General features: G+C 40.8%; 2 protein-coding genes across 3 annotated transcripts in view; one reads left to right on the forward strand and one right to left on the reverse strand.

Moving 5' to 3' along the window:
* Window positions 1-26826, forward strand: part of LOC106646704 (uncharacterized) — a 35037-nt gene that overhangs the window by 2543 nt on the left and 5668 nt on the right. The window lies entirely within an intron of this gene.
* Window positions 1-26826, reverse strand: LOC106646705 (carbohydrate sulfotransferase 11). 2 transcript variants are annotated; one of them, XM_089590224.1, is made up of 7 exons: window positions 26668-26826; window positions 19671-19861; window positions 3631-3884; window positions 2746-2986; window positions 1970-2149; window positions 383-540; window positions 1-166 (listed from the first exon to the last, which is right to left on the reverse strand). In XM_089590224.1, the coding sequence occupies exons 1-7, from the start codon at window positions 26678-26680 to the stop codon at window positions 79-81; spliced, it is 1125 nt and encodes a 374-aa protein (XP_089446350.1). In that variant the 5' UTR covers window positions 26681-26826; the 3' UTR covers window positions 1-78. The 2 variants fall into 2 exon arrangements, with proteins under 2 accessions (XP_089446350.1, XP_014218307.2); XM_014362821.2 differs by having other exon boundaries at window positions 3631-3887.

Consider the following 26826-nt stretch of genomic DNA (forward strand, 5'->3'; position numbering starts at 1 on the left):
TAATTATGTGTTGATTCAACAGAGCATGAAAAAAAAAAAAAAAAAAACCGACGATGGCCTTGGATGGGAGGCAGGTTGTCATTTCTTACAGACTAATTTCGTTACTTCGTTGCGGCCGTTCTCCAGGTACTCTGCTATCGAGTAATCGAACAGGATAAAGTCGTACCTGCAAACATAAATAAAGACTATGTCAGTTTAAAAAATCCTGGGTGACAAGTGACACCAAGCAGAGGTGGTCAGTAACCACTTCTTGAAATATTTTTGCGGACGTGTTTTCTCAAAAATCTATAATGCATTGTTTTAGCTGGAAAAATTGTACCGCGAACAGTTACAAGGAAAAGAAAAAAAGAATTTTATTTGGTTTGGACACACCCACGCTCACCTGAACATTTCGTAAAGCTCTTTGATCTGCGTCTTGGACAGCTGCGAGAAGTACTGGCTGACGACGTCCTTCGTTTGTACGCCCCGGGTTGGATTCTTCCACTCGGGTTTGACGATGTGACCCACGCGCGCCAGTTTTATCAAATAATTCTGATCGTCCTGCAAACAGCAACAACACGCGTCATTCACTCCTTAGACTGTATACATTTCCAATTGAATCATGTAGTACCCATACCGAAGCCCCTCAAATGTCACGTCAGTCGATACAATTACTAGTACGAAGAGAAAGGTATATGATTGCGCTTGTACTGTGTGCAAGTAAGTGCGGCTCAGTGGGAAATTGCACGTAAAAACGGACATTAATCCGGCATCGCGCAACTTGTACAAAGTGTCGGATCTTATTGCAGGTTTCGTTGTCAAAGTGTCCAAAGGTCCCAGTGGTACGTGGCAAATGACGTTTGTGGGTTTGGGAGGAAGAAAGACATAATGTAAACCCCCCCCCCTTTCGTAAAAGCATCCAAACGCCCAGAGTATATATAAGTGACGTATTGTCGAGGTGTCGCGAAACGAAAAACTAAACGATCGATAATATACCGGGATCTCGTGTCTCATGATGCGGTTGTACCTATCCGATTCCGCGTGAAAGCTCCAAGCTTCCTTTTCACAAAATCACGTCCCTTGGTTCGATGATTGAGAAAAAAGGGAAAAAAGTGCCGTCTTTCACCGCAAAGGCATGTAAATCCACACGACCACCCTTGTATCATGGCAGCGATTGCGAAGGGGGGGGGGTCGACTTACAAAAGGGCGACTCGATGAAAGCGCAGAGATTGTACTCGCTATGGTGGCGGTGATAGCGAGCTTTGGGGGAAACTCCGTGGCTGCTTTCCATAAAAATCGGATTTTATAGGATGACGTTCTCTCCACTGGTGTCGAGCCTGTACGCGCGCGCTATGTTGTTCTTTTTCGGGGCGTCTATGGGTTGTACGATCGCTATCGTTTCATGCATTATTTTTTGTTAAGTGTATTCGCGACTGCGACTAGTTTCGGAATTAGATAAATTTGAACCCCATCCGTTCGGCCGATCCGAGTGTTTTACGTATACTTTGAGACTGGCTCGAGTAATTTTCATCCCGTCGGGCTTTGACTTGGTAGATAACTCAATTTGGCTTCTTCAATCTGTAACTCTATAGGTTCGCCTTTCGAGAGATTTTAGCCAAGGGGATATAGTGCTCTCGGCCACTTTAGTATACCAAAAGGTACTTTTTTCTCTTGTAAATTCAAAAATTAACCCTCTGTACGAGCGAGCTCCCGTTATACTTTTCGTAATACATATTGCAAAAAAAAAAAAAAATGGCTTTTGACCCGCAAAAACATCGACAAAAATAGGTGTAGTATCTACCTGTTTGTCGTTTAAAAAATATTTGCAAAAATCTCGCAGAAAATGCGAATGAAAATGAAAAAGGAAAAAAAAAAACAAAAAAAACCGGTGCCTGAGTCTCATCACTCAAGTATTCCGGAAACTTGACTTGCACATCAGCAAACATCCCAACCGGATGATCCAATGACAACTTTTGATGCGTCAACTCACGTGCAGCGTCTCGAATTTCGCGATGACGGTGAATCTGACTTGACAAGGTGTGCAAAAATTGATGATAGGCGTCCAATGCATGTCCAGCTCGTTTCCGGCCCTCCACTCGCAAAGCAGCCACCGCACGAACTCGTCGAACAACGGGTACCTCGGCCCGTGCTTGCCCGCTGACTTTGGACTCTGTCGATCAATCATTGTTTTTTTTTTATTATTCAGTCGTTATCAAATCTCAATATAATGACTTTATCACGCGGCATTTCCCGTTATTACGATTCACATCATCTTAAGGGGACTTTTAGGGTCACCCTATCCACGTGTTGCTTCGGACCATGGCATTACGAGGTAAAAAAAATGATTCGCTATTTTTCGCTCCAGGACTGAGAAAGCTATATGAGAGAGAAAAAAAAAATTTAATGTGCTAAAATGGTAATCTGGTGTCTGGGGACTTTTTACTTTAGCCAACCTAATTTTTGCCATTACTCTGGACAGTAACTTCTATTGTACAAATAGTAAAAATTATACTTCACTCACAACAAAAATTACTGTTCTAAACATTAAAGAATACTGTTCAAATAGTAAAAAGTCTCTAGACGACCAAACACTACCAGATTACCATTCTAGCACAGTAATTTTTATTATATTTTTTTTTTTCTCTCAGTGTACAATTTTTACTCCAGTGTTCAAGATAACCAGCGCGAGCTACTCCAACACACGTTCGCTTGAAACATATGATGTGAAGCCGATACGAAAAATGTAACAATACGACACGTATGTACCTTGGCCCGATAGGCCGAGACAATGTGCGCGCCGAGTTTACTGTGAAAGGTGTGCGGCAGACTGTGCTCCAGTTTGTCCCTGTAGGCGCTCAACAGCCGCTCGAACGGGTGTCTCACGATCAGGAAGCTCACGCTGTCGTTCAGATACCTCGCGAGCTCGTCGGCCGTTGGTCTTGGGTACTTTTGCCGGGCCAACGACACTGGCACGGCCTTTGACGCTTTTAGAAATTGCGCCGAGTACCTGCAACAAAATTTTTATTTACTCATATTATGTCACAGATACTTTTTCAATTTTTCAAATCGTTTTCGCTGAAATTTTTTTTTTTTTTTTTTTTTTTTTAAATATTCGTACGTTAATTGTTCATGCCATCATTTGACAAGAAAAAATTTATACCTTAATATCGCATTGCGAGTAGTGAGGAATGAAAAATTTTCTCAACAAAAAAATTGAACTTTGTTGGAATCTCTTTCAAAATTTTTCACAAAGATGTCGAGGGTTTCTTTGCAAAGTAAGCTGTCGGCGCATTGTTCTCTCATCGTGAACTTTGCCAACTCCGTGCAGCCATACGAAAAGTTGAACTTTGCACAACAAGAGGAAAAAAAAAACAACATTTTTTCGAATTTCCAGCAGCTAAAGAGACCGTACCAGCAAACAATATTTTGAAAGTTTTATGGATTTTAACGATTTTCTTGGTAATAAAATGTTGTTGTTTTTTTTACTCGTGCGCACATAAGCTTTCGATTTGGCTTTTCTTCGAAAGTTCTCTACAGTCATTATTTCAGTTGCAGCGACGAGCCCAATGTATCATCAACTTCGGTTGATAAAAATCGGTAAAAGAAGTGAAAGAAACAACGTCGAAGTATACAGGCATTGTTCCGGCTTACCCCGCGAGTAAATTAAAATTGTACATCCACGAGGTGGAGGCGGCCTTGAAGACGTTGCACCAGATGATACGGTGCTCCCGATTGACGAGAAACTCCCAAGCGTTGGGCCGGTGGAGTGAATCGTTGCCGGGCCCGTTGAGGCCCTCCTCCGCGCAACGATCCGCGAGGTACTTGCGCCTCTCCGCCATTCGCATCTCCATCTCCGTCATCCGGCTCTGCTCCATCAAACGCTCCTCGAGCGTCATCATGGCTTCCTCCTGAAAACCATGTATACATGTAAGTTACGCCGATCGGTCCCTCCCTTGCATACAAATTTTTACACTTTTTCTCATCATCCCCGTGTACAATATATATGATTACAAACTCCAAAGAAAATCAATCCGGGGAAAACAGGGGCACCGTGATTATTATTACTATTGTTATTCGCGTCGCGTACTCCAAAAGGCGCATGCAAGTACATGAGAAAAATTAAAGAAAGCAGCGCGCAAGGGTGCGATAAACAAGGGCCTTTGGTGCATCAGGCCAATGCCGCCCACCCACGATACCTATATATATATACCTCCTCTGACTATACTTAATACATATACTCAGAGAAAAAAATATAATAAAAATTACTGTGCTGGAATGGTAATCTGGAGACTTTTTACTTTGGCCATTATAATTTTTGCCATTACTCTGGACAGTAATGTCTATTGTACAAATAGTAAAAATCACTGTACTAACAACAAAAATTACTGTTCTAAACACTAAAAATTATTGTTCCAATAGTAAAAAGTCTCTAGACGACCAAACAGTATTGCCATTCTAGCACAGTAATTTTTATTATATTTTTCTCTCTGTGTACTTTTAGAGGACGGGGTAGTATCGAATGATTGCACCGAAGCCCTTGAGACCCACTTTTTATGCACGAGCATGTGTAACGAACATACACACCTTACATTGTGGAAGGTGTTGGAAAAAAATCACGCGAGGATGTATGTATGTAGTTGCAGCGATATAATATATTGTACCGAGAGCTGGTAGTTGTAGCGCGTGGGAAGAAGCTGTTCTCTTGTTTCCTTAATTTTCTGTTATTGTAAAGTTGACGATTGATATAATATGGGGCGTATTGCGTTTGTGAGCTTATTTTAATTTTTTAAAGATTTCAAGTACACCTATGGTATACCCAATATATACTTGAAAACTTGGGGGGATGACTAAAGTAGCAAGTGACCGACATAATTTTCGTACCTCCGATCTTCAATATTTATTTATCCGAATAAGCTATACAGTTGAATCCCCCAAAGCCACAAAATTTTGGCAAAAAGTCGGGTCCGAAGAAATCGTATTTTCATCGAATACTAGCTTCTCGAGGATAAAAGGACTTTTCCAAGCGCTTTCCCCAGGGTGCGACCAAACCTGGTTTTCTCCATCTCCCTCTCCCTATCCCCGTGGACATAAGGGTGCTTTCCAAGGACCTATTTTTGACACGTTAAAAGGTGAATTTTTTTCGTTTCGTTCAATTGAAAAGCAAAGCTTTCGATTCCGGTACAGGTCGTACGATCGTCAGCACCTATATCGAATTTCAACGGTGCCCGCAAATTTGCGAAACCCTCGTGTATACGCTCGGGCTGCAATATCGCTCCTCGCATGTATCATCGCATCCCCCCCCCCTATTGTGACACATTTCCTGTCCTCCTACATATCGACAGTACAAAAGTACAGGTTAACGCGGCTGGAATTAATTTCAATTCTCCACACGCGAAACGCCTACCTGCATTGCCACATGCACACTTCCAAAAATCTCAGCACTACTATACACGCAGTTACGTTGTATGATGTGCGCGCGTGTAAATGAAACACTGTATGCACATTTAATATCCTTTCCGACTCCCTGGTTTCGTGTGTATGTACTCCCTGCATAAAAGCACGCGGTCTCTTCTATATGACAAAGCATATAGCCGCGAAAGCGAGGATGTAGAAAACCATTTTTTTTTTTTTTTTTGCTCGGAGTGAAATGTAGAAGGATGTTTTTAAAAAATGGCAGGAGCTCTTTTCGAGAACGAATACGGTAGCGTTGCCGAAAAGGAAATTTTTGTCCTTCGAGGAGTAAAAGGCGAGGATTTGAATTTTAGAGGAGAGTTGCCGCCTGTCTATACACTTTTAATCCGCATTTTCCCGGCCAGGTATATACGATAACAAGAATCACTAAACGGGCCCGACGGAAAGATTATGGTAATCCTCCTCGTCGTCGTCGAGCACAATTTTTTCACGGACAGAACTTTTCTCGTTTTAATATAGGTATATACCTTGTCATTATGATTATTACAATACGCATCGGACTTGACTCGTATACGTATAATAATGATAATAATCGCGTATTACGCGCTTTTACATTTATTTTTCCGCAAAAACTTTTGCAGCATACAATGTTCTCGCCAATACGCATGTATTTTGAAGCACAATCTGGTATAATATCCATCCCTGTACAGTCCAGTGTTTCCTCTCTTTTCTCTCTCTCTGTTGTAAGTATACTTAAATGTATGTACATAGAAAATGATCACTACCGTGTGGGCCCCGTCAATCAAAGGTCTGCATAGCGCATACCAACCACATACCAACTATATGTACATGAAGCTCGTCTCTCCTCTCGTACTGTTTGGTAACCGTGGCTGCTGCACTCCCCGCAAGTCATGCGCGCGTGTAATGCACTTAATAATATGCATATATAGTTAACGTAGCATAGCAGCCCTCCTTCTCTTGACTTCTCTCAGTTTCAAGGCTAATCCAATTTTCTCGTTTCTGCGATTAATCTTTTCGCATTGGTTCGATTTGGGGGGAGATACGTGTACCTATACATGTGCATTTTATCCGCGTGGGTTGAAGATTTTTCGTTTTTAAAGATAAATGAAAAAAACATTGCAAAAGCCACGAATATAATATATTACCTGTTGTGAAACATTGTGACCTACGAAAAATCTTCATTGTCGATTGTCGATTGATTGATTGCACCAAAGATGCAAAAACACTGATTCGAGTGCAACGCGAAATCGCTGTATTTAATGTAACACGTTATTATTTTTTCCACCTCTGTGTTAAACTCGGAAAACTCAAAAAACATTGACGAAAAATATACTACACTTTCGTTACAGTGAACGAACTGACCTAATTTCAATGATACTTATTCAATCAGTGAACATATTTACTGCTGAAATCTCCCCGATTCAGTTGAAAAGAGTATTTAGGCATACTTATACGTAGTAAAAGTGTATGTGCATTATGAAAAGGAAAAATTGAAAAAGCCCGAGGAGCAGCCGACTTTGGTAACCGTATAACGTAATCTCGAAGAAAACGCACCCTCAAAAAGTGAGAGAGAGAGAGAGAGAGAGAGAGAGAGTGAGGTGGATGGAGTTTGCGGAGCGTGAGATTAAAGGGGGCGAGAGGCGCGAGTACGTGCAGAGCCGCAGCTTGACGGGCCACCTTGGTAAGCTCGCTCGGAGAGAGGATCAAGAGGGCTGGGAGAGGACGGTGAATGGAAAGGCACGCGCGAGCAACGAACCGCGTAGCCGTGGAGAGCTTTTACTTCAACTCTGATGAGCTTTCGCTTTTCTTTTCTCAAGAGATTATCCCGACAGAACTTTTGTTTCCAATTGCTCAGTTTTTTTTTTTTTTTTTTTTTTTTTTTTTTTTTTTTTTTCAGTTAATAATAACCATCTTATTTTGTTAGTGGGGAAAGCTTTGTATGTCCCTGCGGTTCGGTGTACGCGCTGTAATGGCATTTTTTTCTTTGAAGCACACCCTTCGATGCATGTACCGCGGAGGCACTTGAACTTGTTAATTCTTTTTTCGCCGACTCAGCGTATCCGTGACGAATCATCGGCACACCGGCGAAAAACCACTTGCCACGTGGATACGTCGATTTTTTCTTCGGCTTATCCGCCACCTTGTTTCATACATTTCTTCTTTTTTCTTTTTTTTTTTTTTTTTTTTTTTTTCACTCGGCCGAGTTTTTGTATAAAGGTCGCCATGTGTACTTGATCGCATGGAGCTTTATTCTTGTCGAAGGCCAGTTTGCAGTCATATAGTGAGTGCAGTGTATATTTCGCAAACGACGGGGTTTTCAATGATATTGTGTATGACCCTGAAGCTCACGTCAAACGTTTGATGAACTGATATGGTTGATACTTTTAGTTTAAATTAAAAAAAAAAAAAATAAACGCAAGGTATTGAATTGATGAGTTTCGTGCGATCACTGCACGCGATCTTTCCTGCGCTTTTCTAATGCCAATATTCGAATACAAAATACACGAATAAGGTTCTTTGTAGTTGTTTGCTTGCTGTGTTTGCATGTAAGATCGATTGTGCAAACATTGCGTGCATGCACATTAACTGACGCACACAAGCGTGGAAACAGATGCACATAAAAAGAGGGACAAACAGGGAGACATATTTAACTCTAATATGTATGTGGGTGAGTTATTTCTCCTAAGCTATTTTTTTTATTTTTTATTTTTTTATCGTGTTGTAGCGACCGAGGGTGTCGAGGAGAGAGAAGGAGGAGGAAACAGAAGCTTCCGCTTATTGATTTCGCGTCTAGTGCACGTACCACCTATACCTTCGCTCATGTACATGTATGTATGTATATATATATATATATAGATGGGCCTACGGTGCATAAACTAGCGGGTGAATAAGTGAGAGCCAGTAAAGGTGGCACGTACACCGAGATGTATGGGCCACGCCTGTATTGGGCCATTGTGAACGTGTGTGAGAGAGAAAGAGCCAGATGTACAACTATTGGATTATATATACGCGCAAGTTTGCACACCAAAACCGGAACGCGTGTACACGATCTGCGTCACACGTAACGTGTGGGATGTACATGATTACGTGGGCACGTCGTTTATGACGGAAACAGTCTTTCCGCGATTACATTTGATTGTACAGTGTTGCAAATAATTATGTCGATTAATCTAGTGTACCTTATAGGTTTTCTTTGTACAGTGTTGCGTAAGGATGATTTGATCCCACGAGAAATTACGAACAAACACGCGGCAAATTGTTACTTTATCGGATGTTATTCATTGTGGCATTCAAAAGTATAACAATGAAGTAAAAACAGACCCATTGTTTTTTTTTTTCTTTTCTTTTTTTTTTCATTTGAAACAAGTGCTTGAAGTGATACTGGTGCCCGAACAGAAACATATAGCAATGGATTGCTATTTGTTTGTTTTTTTTTTTTTTTTTTTTTTTTTAATTATGAGCGCAGCTTCAATTATTGGGCTGGCGATTCCTGTCTACATAGGTACCGAGCGTGTTTTCCAAAGTGGGATTCAGAGCGGAAGGATGGGCCCATTCGAGCGCGCTTTCTATTCGTGGAAAGCTGCGAAAGCTCGAAACCGTCGAGCAATCGTTATCGGCACCGCCTACACGTCTTGGCGTTTTGTTTTACGTGTGTCAGAGTTAAAAAAAAAAGGGAGTCTTTTGTAAGTGCGTAATTAGTCGCAGTCGAGAGGAGCTATAGTTACCTGCAACCAACCCAAAATCGATAACTTTTCCTTCCAAACATTTCTGCTTGTAGGAAAAAAAATAAACAACTTCATTCAGGTATCCCTTTGAATAAAGTTTTTTTTTTTTTTTTAATTTACCACTTGGGATGTTTTCTCGTACAGCTTATAAAATATTTTATTGTTTTCCCTCATAAGATACGACTCGAGGGGGGAAAAAAAAAAACACCTTTGTTTAGCCATCAAAATGGCATACGTAGGTACAAAAATATGTGGATACGAAATTCGCTTACATTGCGTATACGTAACGCGAGACATTCGACACAATTTTTCTGGCGTTAATTGAACGACCGAGCAAACTGGGATTGCCCCAATTTCGCGAACGCAAAGGGGAGTCGAGATCAAGTTTTCGTGAGAAATTTTCGCTAAATGAAATCCCTGGAAGTGACGTAAACCAAAAAGAGATCATCCAAATCGCTAACACGCTGATGTACGAAAGGGGTGCGAAAATAAAATTCGATCGTCACCTCGTGCGAGGTTCCTTACGTATCTTCCTCGAACCGACCATGCACATTCGTGCAAAAATTCCGGTACAGAGTGCCATATTTTCCAAATCCATGGACGCTTGTTGCCCTCGAGGCACGCGTGCAAAGCCATAGCGATCGACGACACTACATTTTATACACCTATACACCGCTGCAAAGTAGGTATACATGGAAATCACGCGGTGCAACGTGTAGTACGCATGAATAAAACATTGAATTTTGTCGCACGTCAAATGTAAGTTAGAGCATATAGACACCAATGTGTGCTGCAGCTGCGTCGTGTGTACTGTAGACTCGCCGATATTCGCTGAATGAATATTTAAAGGCGTGCGCGGGTTTGGCGGAAGACAATACGAAAATTCAAGACAATAAAAAAAAAATAAAAAAAAAAGTAGATGGAAAAGATAGGGGCAGCAAAGTATGGAGATAAGGTGTCACGCACATCTTAGGTACTCATGTGTAGTCCAAAACCATCACTGATTGGATGGGCTGGCCTGAATGGGAAGGTTAAGGTCGAGCTCAGTATAGAGGCACGTTCTCGGGCACGTTGCGTGATGTGCGTGACCCGCGCACTTTATACAGGCATGTACCACACCTATAATAGTTCAGAGGAGGTATACGAGATACGTATATAATAGGTATATACATGCAGACGAAGAGGTGATTGATCCAGCGAACATGCGCGATGCTTGTCGTGTACATACCTACTACAAGAGAAAAAGAGAGAGAGAGGAATAAAACGTCCCTCCATCGGCGAATACACACAGTGCAGTTGGTATGTACATCCTTTGCTCTTATTCCTCCGTGTTGTAATGCCAATGCGCCCGCGATTCACTCAAGTATAGTTTGAGACGCGTAAAATGTATTCTCATTCATTGGGGCTGATGTTATTGAGAGTCACGATTAGAGATGCGTGTAGAACAGATGAACAAAAATCTCACGAGTTGACATTTATGCAAGTTATGCTTGGCTGTATAAGTACTTGGTCTCATCCGCCCACCAGCCGTAAAGATATGCATAACAATGCGTATATCACATTGACGTCACAGTCATTGCTTCAAATCTGGAATTCCTTATACCCAACGAGGTGTCATCGTAAGAGCCTTTTTGTTACAAATACCCCTTGCAGAAGATGATGATGGTAACGCCGTTATTCTTATACACATATACGTGGGTGCCACAAACAAAAGTCACCTTTGTCATTCACCTATATATGCTCGCAACTGCATGCACGTACAGTTAGACCTCTTGAAATTTTTATCAGCGCTTGGAAACGAAGGGGGAAGATACTTGGCCATACGTAGAAGAAAAAGCTACACAGGTGTACGAGTACATACAGGATCTAAGCGTACTCGGGTGAACCGGGAGGACGATGACGCGTGTCCCGTGGAAAAAGCTTCGGGCTCCTTTAGGTATATACGGAGCTGCAGAGAATAATTCAGGACCAAAGGTCCTCCCCGGACCTCGCGATGAAACGGGCGCACTTTCACATCGATGGTCGTGTGCTTGGGCCATTTCTATATGTAGCAAAGTGCCATCTGCGCCGCAGTGCGCCTGGATGGTTGCCAGCTAACTTAACGTGCCACTGCAAATTTTCGTCCACACGTTACGTTGGAAGGTTGAAAATTTTTTTTCAAAGAATATTAAGTGCTGTTTGGGCTTGAAAAGTGAAAAGAGCCAAAGGGAACACCGAAATCTATTAGTGCTGATTATGGGGTATCGGTGGTCCAATGCAAAATTACGACAATGGGGTCTTTTATATGTTTAAAGTACCGCCTGATGGGTAATGGGCGAGCATTTCGCACAAGTTGAATTTTTTTTTTTTTCTTTCCATTCGGCGAAATTAAAACCTCATCGCAGTCAATTTGGGTACACGTGTATGATTAGAGGGAAGAGGTTTTGCGTATGATGAAGGGGTGAAAACTGCCTTTTTTCGTCACCGGGAGACGCAGCGTTCTAACATGCGCCACTTGGTTCTTATACCAAGTGGTATATATATATATATATATATATATATATATATATATATATATATATACACGCACAACGTCGTTAACTGTAGTTGCGACTTTCACGGAATTTGGTGTAATGAAATGATGCCGCCAGAGCTGAAAGATTAAAAAAACCGCGTGGTTGTTGCGGTGCACTGTACCACTGCGATTGAAAATTGTGATGCTCTCGGGGTTTCAATGAAGTGCCCAGTAAATCCTTCCGCAGAAAAATCATCCTAATTATCCTATGGATAAGGACAATTAATAGGTCAAAATTGTGAAAATGATGAAAATTCATTAAATAAATGGTTATGACAAATCCTCGATTTTAAAAGTATCTAAAGGCTCAAGGATAGCGGCAAAAAAGTAATTTTCGGTGATCGAAATTGAAAAGAAGGAATGACGTAGAGGAAGTACGGACCAAAGGTAAAAACCCTTGGGAGGAAAAAGGATGAAAAGGGTATACCGTCCAGCAGTGAAAGAGCAAAGAAAAAAAAAAAAAAAAAAAAAAAAGGTAACGTACCAGCAGTGTCGCGAGAAAGAGAGTGAAAAATAATAAATGACGAGTCTCGAGATGAAAAAGAGGGAAAATACGAAAAAAATAGGGGGAGAGGGAGCGAGGCGCACGTGTGAAAGATATTCCTCGGGCAGGCGGCCTTTTTTAGCTCGGAAAGTATAATCAGGCGTGTCTCGAGACTTGTGCGCGTTTTTCATCAGCCCTTCCTGTCTCTCTTCTTTTGGTCTCTATGTGTCTTTTATTTTCTTCAGTCTCGTTGTAGCCCTTGTTTTTTTCTATACATTTGTGCACCTTCACATTTGCAGTTTGCTCGATATAGAGTACCCGACGTGCGCTGATACGTGTGTGCTCGTGTATTTTCCACTTTTCAATGTTTCTACTTGTAGGTACGTCCAAGGCAAAATTGCTCCGTAATGTACTCGCCAGCTATATGCAAGCGCTGTCTTTTGCACACATTGTACATTGTGATGCAACAATTCCCATTTGTAACCATCAACTAGAACATAGGTAAAAAAAAAACAAAAAAAACAACGGCAATCGAGAAATTTATTAAAACAGCACACGCGACCAATGAAAAACCGTATTTGTTCGTATACCAAAAATCTCTTACTTGCTTTTCCTCCGCTTTTGACCAATTAATCCATTTAAACGACAATCAGATAAAATATCCTCTTTTTCATCATTGTTCGATCAATTTATTACCATACTCGTAAAGTAAGAAGCAGCAGGTAGCAATCAGCGCCACCACAAAAAGCACAAACAAGTGCTCCCGTCAGAAATTAATTGCACAACAATGACTTCGCGCCACTCCTCCAGTATATCTACTAAAACTCTTTTCTGACGTACGCCTACCCCTCTTCCTTCTTCGTCTCTCCTTTACTATGTATTCTTGGATTCTTGCATGACCAAGTCCTGAATCCACAACTCGATTGTCACAGTATTTCTCGCTATGTACATGGTATTTGAAGACACGTAGTCCGCAAAACAAAACATGGGTACGCAACGGAAAACAGAAACAAGTAGCAGCGACCGCAATCAACGATAAGTACTTTGCCGTCGTTGGTTACGGTTCCGTAGGAAAGAAAACAAATTTGCAGCACTGCTCGACCGTTATATGTGCACAGACTGTGACTCGTTATCTGTTATCATTGGACAGCCTACCCCCTTTCCCCGGAAGTCGCTCAAAGAGATACATGGGGGTTTAACAATGCACACGCAGGTGAAAATAATGCACGATTGGAAATTTCTCATCGGGACGTATACGCGTGCGTAAGTGTATACTTAATTAACGATTGCGTTATTTGCTCGTTTTTTCCCCTCCCTTGGACGTACCGATGATGTTTTTTTTTTTTTTTTTTTTTTTGTTTTTCATCGGGTTGTAAATGTATGGGCTGTGGTAATTCATTTTCAATTTTGAATCGTTTTTTGACGCACAGACGAGGTGACCGAGAACATATTTCACTTGGCGCGCCATTCACAAACGCGTTAGTCAGCAAAACGCTGATTATTCGCGGAATCAAACTGTGAAATGTTCGTTTAAGAGAACTTGTGGAGTATAAATAATTATTATTATTATCACCACGAGTGAGAGAGTTTTGCCGATATTCCGCGATGCATTTTTCAATATTGAAAGAAGGCTCCCCGGGCGTGGTGGCTGCATATTGATGAGCTTTTCGGTCCGTCGCACGGTGTACCCTGAAAATGGCGAGGAAAAAAAAACGGGCGAAAAATATGACTCCTGACGGGGAGAAGCTCGTTGACACGGTTTGACAAAATCAAGTTCGACGCTCCCCCGCATCAACCAGAGCTGCTGTATCGAAAAAAAATAACGAAAAAAAGGCAGGATATAATATATCTTTTGCATTAACCTTCTATATGTATATAATGTATGCATCTCTAGTTATAAAACGATTGTTTTAATTGCAACACATGAAGATAGGATATAGTTACCTTTTTATATTAAACTTTAACTTAAAACAACTAACCACTAGAATTATTATCTGACAGCGTAAAATTGAGTTTGACCTAAAAATCTGTTCATCTCTCCAGTTATTAAATCTTTTTTTTTTGTTAATAGAAAAAAAGTGGTAATATTAACCTGTCTCGATTTTTTTGGGCTATTCGCTCTGGTAGTACGTAAGTTGAAAAGAGAAAAAACAAGAGTAATGGTCCGATGGTCCAGTGTAAAACCTTGAAATTACCCCTATTTTTTTTCGTACCAGAGCGCGAAGACAAATTTTTTGCTCCAAGTCGCGGGACGACAAGTAAAGGGAAAAGAACCCCTCCAAATCTTCATTCAACTCAGTTTTGGTATATAGCGTGCCGAGTTTGTCCGATGGATTTGCTTCATCAGTCGGCGCAGATCAAACCAATAGCCCGTTTCGTCCTTCGTATACGTGCGGTAGGCATCACTCTGCAATTTTATACGACCCGACAACGAGGGCAAAAGTTTTATCCGCGTAACTTGGAAGGAAAGGAGTCGTATTTGCATAGAGCCCTCGTTTTCGCGTGTGCGAGCTACGTGTGTGGAGTGTGCACGTATAACAAGGGGAGAAAGAGTCTTATACGCAGCGCGAAAAAGTTTCGGAGCGACCGGATTTGTTGTTGTCACCTCCGTTTCATTGTTCGGGTTGTGTTTTTTCGTTCTCTCGGGGTAGCTGTATGTGGGTTTCGAATATTAGATGTTTTTTCCTTTCATTCATTGATTGTTTGTCGGTAATGATAATAATATACATTTTCGAATCATATCCAAGAGCTACATCATTTTGCATGCACAGTCAAGTGGGTCGAAAATTATCACCAACTACCGTCTCTATGAACAATAGTCTTGAGTGTACCTAAATTGAATACTGTACTTACTGCTACACTATGTAACATCTACACCTCCTGACCTGTTAAAAATTCAGTGCTAATACACACACACATAAGTATCGCTCAACCTACACGGTATACCCGCCACGGGGTCGCCGTGGGAGCTATAGTCGGCACATTTAATTCCGTTTGCCCTACTTTTGGCATTGAAATCTTAAATAATTAAATCCAGAACAAAGAAAAACGAGAAATAATAGAAAAGAAAAAAAACAATGGACATTTTTTATTTTTTTTAATCTCTTTCTCATAAAATGTCAATGGGTCGCGCGATATAATGTCCTTTCATATGTATGATATTTAATTAGATTTAGGTATACAATTGCGTGGTTGTATTTTAACGGGTTGACTTAAAACACTTCAAAAAAACATAGATGGATGAATTTTGGTAACCTGCAATGAATTCCATCAAAATTGTTATCAAATGACTCGCTTCTTCGTTTGTGAGTATCTTCTTTCAACAACGAAGAAATGGCAATTGAAAATTATCTATATGCAATGAAAGTCCGCAAGTTTCCGCAATAATCAACATATCTCTCAACGTCAACCCGAAAAGCTAAGCCTCAACGAAAAGCTAAAGCTCGTCGTCGCGTGTAATTGAATTCAATCTCTCGCCCGTACACACACACGAGCGCGATGGAATAACCCAACCTCGACAGAGCGGCCCATTCACGCATCCCCCGCAACATTGATTATAACGATCATGCATCACGTCGAGCTCGAGAATCGTGACAAAATGATCGAGTGACTAACGCTTCGTTTTGTCGCGTGCGCGCACCCAAGGCTATATAATAATGCGGCACCGCTGCACTTGCACGCAAATTTATTCCATTGCGGCTCTGTTGCGTTTGCGACCTGTTTCGTACTTGTATAGACCCCCAACGACTTTTGGTATGAAAAAAAAGCACAAGGATTCGTTTGTTCGAGAAACCCCGGGGTCCGAGATGCGTGAAAGCTCCGCGGGGCCCGTGCAGTGACGGAAGCGAGGGGTGCGCTTCCCCGAAAATAAAGAAGGAAGCTGCTGGCCTGGTTATTCGAGACGGTCCACTTTCGCGAGCTGCCCGACGCCAAACTCGACCGTGCGAGTGTATACATGTGTTGGGTGTGCTTATCGACCCCTTTCGTGCAAACACGTTGCGTTGTATTGTTTTGCCCGGTGCAGAGGCCCGCGGTAGGATTTTTCGCTTTGAGTTCGAGGGGGATGAATTTTGACGCCCGTGAAATCGGTGCGGGGGTGATCTGTGCCATTCGGGTATTTTTTTTTATTAATTTTTATTTTTCGGGCGAGGCTCAGAGCCGCGGGACCATTCAAGCTCGCCACGGAATAAAAATATATTATATCATCTGCACCCTTTTTTTGGTTGTTTGTTTGAATACCCGAGCTGGGAAAAGGGTTTATCTCGAGCGAGGCAATTTGTTTCGTGCGATGGTGTGTTATCTGCTTACGAAAATGGCTTTTTTTTCCCGTGACAAAGAATAAACCGATCGATAACGACGAGGTGCTACGCTGGCAAACTGGTGGAGGCCGTTATGTTTGTTTGGAAAAAAAAAAAAACAAAGGCCGACGACAAGTTCGCGAATCGATCCGAGAGAGCGTAAACATTTTTGCGAAAGGTTTTTTTAAGAGTATCGTCAAGTTTGAAGCCGCTGTACGGTAGTGTCGTTCGTGATTATTCGTTACTTCTTCACTACGAGGGTGTTTTAGCGCGTCAAAGACGAGATAAGCAAACAAACACCCACGAGGTAAATAAATTCAGTCGCAGGGAAAGCCATATTGACGCGGTGCGTAATTAAGAGTGGGACAAACACAAACAAGACATGTTCGCGGGTCTTATTTATGCGCCATTTGCTCTTCTTTGGCCATTTTTCAAGTGCTACTCCTCTGTATGCGTTTGTTTGCAGAAAGTGTTTGAACAATCATCACTATGCACGTTAGAGGGAATCAAAGACTAATAAAAAAAAGTTTTCTCGTATTCCTTTACTAGTTTTTATATCTTTTAAACAAACGAAGTATACACCATCATCAATCATTTGGTAAGACATTTCTATACTCATTACTTTTCACAGCCATTTTTTATTAATAATATTTCGTTGCATATTCGCGAATATCTAGGAGTTTTTGTATACATTTTTTAAACAGCAATAACTGTTGTGAAAATCTTTATGGGAATAAAAAAAAAGTTAAGTTAATATTCACTGAAAAAAATTGTATTTTTGAGTCTTTATTAGAAAGAAAAAAACGAAATCAGTCGAAAAAATCCAGAGAAATGACCAATTACACACAAACACACAATATTATCTTTATCATGTTTGTAACAAAACTTTGCTTCTCACCAACAACGGGTTCTTTCTCCGTTTTTCCTCAGCAAAGCAAATCAAAACGTTTTATTCTTCAAACAACATCTTAGCTCACTTGCATCTCCGACTAAGATAATACTGTTTGTCATAAAAATTTTTCTCCGGACTCGTGCACGCAAAATACTGCTTTTCTTCCTCTCCACTTTTTCTGCCACTACTCGTGTTTGCGCGAGTCATGTACATACCTATACATATATACCAACGGTATAGAATCAGATCGCCCGGAACGGTCGGCTCTATTTACGAGGCCGCGCTGTCACCGCCAGCCGAGGCTGCCGCCGATTTATCGAGCCCCACCTCGAGAGAGCTCGGCGAGAGGGACAAAAAAAGAGTGGATAGCAAAATAAAATTTTAGCACGTAAGAATAATATCGGTCGGGTGCGTTGCACCGTTCGTCGTCAAATGAGTTGTTAATTAACTTAAATGCCGGGTGCACGATAAATTTGATGGGCATTCGGATGGGAAAAGCCGAGGTTTCGCGTATTTCGTAGTCCAGAGAGACCAAAGGGCCCGCGGAGCTGAAGGAAGACTAGTACCGGAGAGAATACGCGAGAGCACTTGCCGGATTTATGCGCAGTGTCCGCTATTAGCGGGGGAGAGTTTTTATCTGTTTCCCCGTTACTCCGTCCTTCGTTTCGCGCGTTTCGTTTTAATTAAACGACTCGTCACTATCTCGTGTACCAAACGACGACGAGCCTGTCCGTCATCGGCACACGTATATAATATGTATGTAGTCCCGCAGCGCATTGTTCAAGCGTAACTAAATATATACATTTGCAGCGCAATCTATGTACTTTTGTTCGTGTATTTGTGCGGCGGCGCTTCGTACAAACGTCAAGCCCAGTTTGGCGAAGGTCATTGCTGAATGTGCGATGTAATAGTCTTGCCTTTTTTTTTGTTTTCACTTTTATTTCAATTTTTATTGTCACAGTTTTTTTTCGTTTGGTCTTCCTACGATTGCGATTTTTCGTGCATGCCATGTACAATACTTTCTCAGCCTCATAATGGTATTGTACAACAGAGGGCATTTTTTTAATTTTCTTTTTTTTTTCGTAGCTTTAGTTATGTAATATTAATGGTGTCTATAGTATTGGGAATAGATCGAATACAAGCAACGTACTGTGCAACATCATTTTTTTCCTAATGAAAATACATCTCATTGCTTGAGCTGAAAAAAAATTTTTGTTTTTTTTTTTCCATTACTATACTAATGATACATCGGTGGATAAAACGTTTTCCAGAAAAAAATGCAGGACTTTTTGGAAGAATAAAAAAGATTGTACAAGAAAATCATTCGTTCAAAAATTTTGAACACAATTCTTTGCTTTAAACAAAAAAAAATTTGTTCTCACTTAAATACACAAGTATCCAAGTCCAAGCTCTGGTGTGCACGCAAAATCCCTTGATCCCTTTCAAAAACGGGATTAAACCGTACCTTCCCTAAAGCTGAAGCTTCGTGTAAAAAACATTCGATAGCACCCGAGCACGCGAACTTTGTAAAAGTATATATGTAGCCCAGAGAGGGGGGCGTAACTCGCCCTAAAACTAATTTTCCGCCCTTGCAAAAGTACGCGCCCCTCAGGGTGTAATATATTTCGTGCGTCGCGTGGCACATCGTTACAGTCGCTACAAATCAGCGCGAATTTACCCCCGGCAAGGTACACCTATTGTAACGCGCGACGAGGTATATCTGTGTAGGGTAATATACATATACTTTATATACATGGGACAGCAATGACTGCGATTATTTATCAAATTTACGAGTGTTGTTGGATGCACAAAGCATATCGGGGTGTCATTTGTTTACCAAATTTAATTTTGCTCGACTCCGTGCCTCTCAACTGTTTTTTTTTCCATTTACAAAAAATTGACAATATTTACTTATTTATCCCAACACAAATGAGCAAAATTAATTTTGGTTTTTCCCTCAAATAATCTATAAATGTTGCTCTAGTAGTATAGAATAATTGCGTACCGTGGCAAGCCCCTGAAAAAATTTTACACACTGCAATGATTATGCAATCCAATGAAATTTAAGTGAATGGGTGCCGAACGCACGCGCGTTAATTTTTTAGATTCGAAAGTTGTGGCATAAAAATTTTGATTAGGATAAAAAATTAAAAGAAAAATGATGATGCGCGGGAGCTTCGAAAAATGTTATTTAAGAGTTATATCGAACCCGTATGATGATGTGTATGCATATACATTTCCGATGAAACAAAAAATGAAAAATTTAGCTCGATGTCTATTGTGTCATACGTAAATGAGCACGAACCTCGGGACTGATGGGCTGATGCGACTGCGAGGAACTCGAGCGGTCCTGGCTGGTCAGGGCAAAGACGATGAGCACCAGCACGCAGCCGGCCAGCACCGCCCTGCGGAAGACCTGCAGGACGTGCCTGCGCACCGTCATCTTTTCCCTTCCTGGACCGAAGCTGCTCTTCTTTCTTCTGTACTCATACCGGACTGCGAAATTAATATCAAACCATGTACCATATATTGGCGCACTTTTTTGGAAAATTACATTATAGTGCATTGATTTTTTCGCAGGACTTTTACGAAATTGTTTCGTTTTTCTCTTTTTCTTGTCTTTCTCAATTTTAGCTAAAACTTGGCATACAATAATTGGTAAAAATATGTCGTACAAGAGAATACTTTTCTCAAAAATATGGCTACAAAATGTCCTTTATCCACAACATTATATTGCTGTTAATTTTTTTTATCACATTTTATTAAATAATTGAAGAATTGTTTTGATTGAAATGAGGAAAAAAGAATAAGAAAAACGAAAAAGTTACGTAAAAGTTCTGGTTTTTTTGCAACCCGAACTGTCAGGATTCTTTTGAAAAATTTTTAATTATTGGTTTAACAAAATTGTAAACGACGTTTTTAGCTTGGGTTTAAAAAAGCTTTCCAACAGTTCAGATTACATGCGGGTATAAATTAGAGTGGAGGAACTCATCTTTTTTTATCATCATAAAGTAATCGAGAAATTGTTTTCAATATTTCAATAAAAATTCAAAGATTGCTTAATTAAACAAAATTAAAAAACCTTTTTTTTTTTTTTTTTGGTATCAACCCTGATCTAAATGGCACTTGCACAGCTTGCGTGTGCGCGCAACGTTGGAGTCAAGGTTTTGTTGGAGGAAATCGACAGTCTTTTGTTTTTGTTTTTTTTCTCGAAAAATCAGTCTATTAGGAAGATTGCTCCATTAAGTGTAAGCGGCTACTTTGCATGCTAGACGCGTCTGATTGCCATACGGAACATATTCACACACGCATGTGCACGTACAGCTTAAATTGACCGGTCGCTACGAGTGAGCTAATTCAATCGACGAGCAGGTATACGTCACGTTATTAATGACGTACGCTCTGCATTTGCCAAACGAAAAAAACTCCTTTTTGAATGCCGTTTCGCTTTCGTGAGTCGGAATGGAAGAACGACGACTTCACTGTGTTAAAAAGCCCCAAGAACGTAAATTACAGAGAGAGAGAGAGAGAGAGAGAGAGAGAGCTGGGCGTGGAAGCTTTCCCACGCCTTTTTCTAGTTTCGCGGCGCGAGGCGTCCTCGAGCGAGGAATCTTTTCTGCTGCCCGGCGTTGTCATGGATCTGCATAACCGCCTCTTTGCGACACGCGCACAGTAACAAACTGTAGACAACGTCACGCGATCTTGTGCACATACCAGTGTTGGCTCGTTCAAAATTTTCGTGGGACTTTTTTTTCTCTCATAGCAAATGTAGGTAATTATTTTGTTGCGTTAAAAGTACATTTTAGTCACCATTTAACACGGACAATTCTTGTAAAGGATAAATAAAATCGTGGCGATGAATTTGGTCAAATATTCGTTCCCCTTCGACACATTATTTTCTGTTTCATTGCGTCCAGAGAAATAAAAATTCCAAAATACCAATCTAATTGAAAAAAAAAAAAAAAATGTATTGTTTCTTTGGCAATTTTCGCGGAAAATCCGGTCGAAAAATCAGTCCTCCGTTCGCAAGAAACGAGGTGAAATGACGTGGTTTCACGACTACGACGGTAAGGGAAAAAAGGAAGAAAAGAAAAAGGGGCTGTAGAAAACACCGCCAAAGCAAATCGTTACACCCGTGCAATAGCGATCGTCGAGTTCGAACTTTCCTCTTCCTGGCAGATTTAATAAAACGTCCGCTGCTATGCATGCACGTTGACGTTACACCGGCTGCAAGGGAATTTGCGACTCTCACAAAAACATATTTCCTTTCGATTCGTCGCGTGACACAACCTCTCTCTCTCTCTCTCTCGCTCTCTTTGGGGGTAGAAAATTTCCCGCGTAGGTATATATTCGGTCGGAAAGTTGACCGAGATTCCTGTGGTGGAGAGCCCAATGATTGGTACCAAAAACCCCACAATCGTGTACCACAAAAATATCACACATTTGTATCCTATGATTGTGCGCTTCGATGTGATCAGTCCTGTTGTTGCAGCGGGATAGTTGAGCACAACAATTGTCACGGCTAGTGAGGGTCAGGGCCGTTGATTTTTAAATTTCGGGAAGGAGTGTAGGCCGAACGGTAGGTAAGCCCTGAACATTCGCCCCTTCGTTTTTCGCGGTAGCTTTTGTTTGGGTTGAGGAAAAAAAAAAAAAATTAAAGTAGGTCAGATTGGAATTTTTCAATGAAAAGTTCATCGATCACTGAGCGAACCGTCGCTCGAGGATATGCACAGTGCGGATTTGCGATGACGGGGCTTAATTACCCACCGATTTGAGGAAGCTAACGAGCTGAGTGGCTGCATGATGCCCATAGCGATATACCGAGTGCTGAATGCTCGTGCTAAATTGGCAGAGTTTCGTTTGCATTGGGTGCTAATTGAACGAAATGCCAATCTCTTCGTATTTAATTTAATGACGATTGATGGAAGAGTAATTTTTTTTCTTCTATTTTTTTTTTTTTTTATACAAAAGTAAAATCGATACGTTTAATAAATTAATTTAAAACGCGGGTTTGTCATCCCTATACGGTCCAGCGATGGCGGGTGAAAGTTTATCGCACATCCTACCTCGCACCCTTGATTTGATTAAAAAAGTTTTACGTACCAACACATCGATGCACGATTAATTGATTCTTGTAAAAATATTTTTTTGAAATCCCCAAGAACAACCAACGCGTATCTACTGGCTCACCAATATCGAATGGAATAAATTAGTTTCGTCGCTTCACAGTAGGAGTATAATGAGACGATCGAATGCTACAAGTGCCACGGGGTGCACGGTGGTTGTAGCTCGGGAGTCTCATGTGTCACCGGACCAATGGAGTACAATCGATCGCTTGGGCGCATAGTTTTTACATGCGTACATAATTATAACTCAAGAGATGCCCTTAATTAAAACTCGTGTTTCTATGGTAGTTGCATTGCATCTGTACCAGTTCCAATAGAATACAGCGCTGATGTAGGTACTTTTTTTTTTCATTTTTTTTCAAGGATTCACTGCGACTTATTACATACTTTGAAGAGAGACGCCAACGACCGACGAAAAAATGTTGGATTTGGTAAATTCGTGGCATGCACTTTTGTTGGCTAAAGCTGTTACGGAAGGTTAAATTGGCTGTTGTACGGGTGGGGCACGTACATCACCTGCCATAATAAAACCATACCCCAATTCCATCGAAAGCAGTCTCGTTCGAGCGCGATAATATCGTACACCCAAGCTCGTTTGGGTGCAAGAACGTGGCAGGTGTTGTCGTTCACCGAGACTTGGATAATGGAGTTTTGTTTTGCGAATGAGTCAAGTGTAACAACGAGATATGCGGTGCTTATGCATGCGATGCAATATATACGTATACATGTGTACACATGCACACGAAGCGTGGCAATTGTCGAGGAGTCATGGCGTGAAATTGGCCGTCAACCGGTGGTGTGTGTTTGCGCGTGTGGAGAGAGGGTCTTTGATAAGCGGGTTACGCTTATACCAACGCGGCTGTACAGTTACTCTGACATTCATGCGCGACTGAATCCACGAGCGGGTACACTTGAGGCTAGCGAGGATCGCTCTTTTTTTATGATGGAACGTTGTTTTTCGGGTCCATTGTCGTTGGACGACCACTTTATCCATACCGGGGATTTAAGAAATTTCATCATGAAATCGAAAATATTTTTTTTAAGGTTTTGAAAAAGGTTCGTAGATTTTAATTCAATCAGCCGCGTCAGACATGCACACCCCTCCCCCTTTGGCACGAGGTCGTGTTGTACCTTGGCATACACCAGTTACCTCTTATCAAATCAAGATACACGATGCCTCTATCACTTCGAGATAAAATCAGCCACTAATAGGATTCAATTTCACGCGCCTCCTGATGTACACCCCCTTGTAGCCTCGGGGGTGGAAAAAAAAAACTGGCGTTCAAGTTTTCTCTCCCGTGAGACGTAAAGACGGAGGTTAACCAAATAGGTGATGGGCGAGTGTGTATATAGTATACGGTGTGCGAGGGTGGTTGGTAAGGGTCGTTTTCATTCGATCAGGGGTTGCAGGAGGGGAAAGGGGCTGGTGAAAGAAAGGGAGCCACTTGGATGCCGATTTCCCGGACCCTCGGTAACAGTGTAGTATGTGCTATTATTTTTTTTTTCTTTTCTTCTTCCCCTCGTTACTTTTAATTTTGTTGAACCTTTCAACCGATGACTCGATGTATTTTTTTTTTTCTTTTCGGGCAAAGTGGGAAAACCGTACTCTATTTTTTTTTACCACTCTGGTAATTTCGTTCCTGTCGATCACTTGTATGCGTCGAGGGAAATGTTTCTTGTACACGTAAAAATTACACCAGTGGATGAGTTGCGATGAGGGAAAATTCATCTTGATTTAATTGACCCGTAAAAATACAAGGATACTTACGCACATACATCTTTAAAATACTTATTTTGCTTAAACTTTTTTTTTTTTATAAAAAATACTTTGAAAAGTATACATGTTTTTATTCGACCCCTAATAAAAGTATGTAAATGTCGTATGCCGATGTTAATTTACTTTATTCACCCGCACGTGATATTCGTGATTTCAGAAGGAACGTAAATCACACATCCGTCCATTATCCCATGACGATCGGCCTCGATCAGCATTAAAAATGGCACTTTCCTACTTCCACGTACGCACCGGCCTATATCTCTTTCTATGTATACGTAACGGCACCACTGCAGACTTATGTAAGCGAAAATCCTCTTTTTTTCCATACTGCTTCAACGGATGAGCACGTATAAAATTGACGGTCGTTTTACAACTACACTCGATTCCCCGGATAGGTTTTAATGCCCCGTCTTTTATCCTCGTTTATTTATATTCTCGCGCTCGAGACTTGGACTCCGCCAACACTAATTACACGAGGCGTTACGTCAACAGGATAATCAAGGTATCCGTATATATACACACACACACATACGCATCCGTAAGGTGCAAGCAAAGAGCCAACTCAGCTATCGGATATCCGTCAGATGCAGGCGCGCGGAGCTTGTTTTTACTTTGCCGCTCGTACTTACTTTCCGAGGAGCTTTCGCAAGGCGAGAGGCAATTATCGACCCTTCGAAAAGATGTTTATAAATCATCCGCGACTACTTATCCTTTTTTTACTTTATTGTTTTGCCTCCGCGAAATTGGATGTCAATGGAAATTCAATCCAAGTGCCGAGGGGGGGAGGGGCGAGAAATTATGCTTGAAGAAAAAGAGAACTAATCTCTCTTGCGAAACTTTACAATGCAGCATCGATTGGATAATATATACTTGGTTATCTTTTATACCAAGATCATCGTGCAAAACATTGATCTGTAATCTCGGAAAATAGCTCCGTGTTTTTTTTATTCGCACCATGTTTGCTTGGTATACTGTAATTTTGAAAACATGTATCAAAGATCTATTAATTTTTCCATACTTGATTGTAAAATATTTTATTAATTATTAGTTTTTTGGAGAAAATGGTTGGAGTACTTATCGATACTCTATTGAAAGTGTAACTCAATCGGGAAAGTCCAACTTTAAAGTATCGGCAAAACGGTGTATCATCAAGCCCTCAAACAATGACACCGCAACTTGAACAAATAAATTTTTAATTCGTTGAAAATAAATAATGTCGAATGATTTTGTTCCTCGAAAATTTATTTATAATCGGATGATGATGTGTACCAGCGCTCGGATTCACCGGTGCAAAATGAATTGTCAACCCCAACGGATTGGCACGGTATTTGGCAAAGGGCCACCACCGCGCGAGGAACGAGAAACCCGAAAAGCTCTCGTTTCTCGACCCCTCCCCCCCTCCTCTCGGCTTTGTGATGCAATACTCTACTTCTCTTCTTCCTCCTCGCTTTCTTGGAAGCACCGAAACCCGTAGAAAATTATTATATAATTGTTGTATTTTTCATTGCAAGTGTTTTCTTTCTTTCTTTTTTTTTATTTAAGAATTCATTTTTTAGTGTTGGATAGACTAACCGATGTAATATAAGTGAAGAGTGACCCAAGGTGCAAAGAAAATATTCCTTCTTGCATACATTTATGCTTTACAAATGTTTACTTGATTTATTTATTTATTGTTTTTTTTTTTTTTTTTTTTTTTTCATGATTAACATGCCGATGCACTTATTAAACTATTAGAGATACACACTGCTAAAAATTGGGGTACGCCCTCATCCCTTCGATTGATCCTACGATTGAAATTTTTCTTTTCTCATTTTCTTTCTTGCTAAAAATATGTTGGTTCTCTCCACACTCGTATTCAACCGATCCAGTTTATAATATCCTCTATCCCCTATAAGTATACTAGTATTCAATGCCCGGCTGATTATATTCGACTAAACAGTGGTCTAAAAGGGTTACAAGCTTATACATTTTTCAATTGGCAAAGAAAAAAAAAAAATCCCTTTAGGCGTATTACACATACATCTGGCATCTCACCAAATAAATTGAAAGTTCGACTTTTTTAATCACAAATCTCGTACGGAAATCATATCCTTCGAATTTCCTTCGCATGTATATGAATGATAATTTTTTTAGTTACAGTAAAAACAACTCATTGAATGCAAATTCATCTACATACTGCGAAATTTTGAATAAAAAAACAAAACAATATTTGTGAATTAAAAATGATCCAACTCAAGTGTTGACCTCGAGCTTTTCAGTCATGAATCATCGATCACTGACAAGTGAAGCCCTGACGTATCGATACTTAACTTCCCATCATGGCTTACATCCTCCACATGAAGGAAAGAAGAAAAAAAAAGAATATATATACATAATATAAATTTACATTAACAACTTACCTCCACCGGGCATGCGACGCCACTCCTCGCTACAGCCTCATGGACCCGGCAACAGTAACAACAGCCACACGACTCGCAGTGGGTGTATCGTACAGCAAATAACCTCACGACCCCCTACTACCCCGGTGCACAAGAAGCCCCAAAAACAACAAACAGAGC

The sequence above is a fragment of the Copidosoma floridanum genome, unplaced genomic scaffold, assembly GCF_036245765.1.
Source record: "Copidosoma floridanum isolate Cflo_tuat_1 unplaced genomic scaffold, Cflo_Japanese_pri ptg000012l, whole genome shotgun sequence".
Lineage (NCBI taxonomy): Eukaryota > Metazoa > Arthropoda > Insecta > Hymenoptera > Encyrtidae > Copidosoma > Copidosoma floridanum.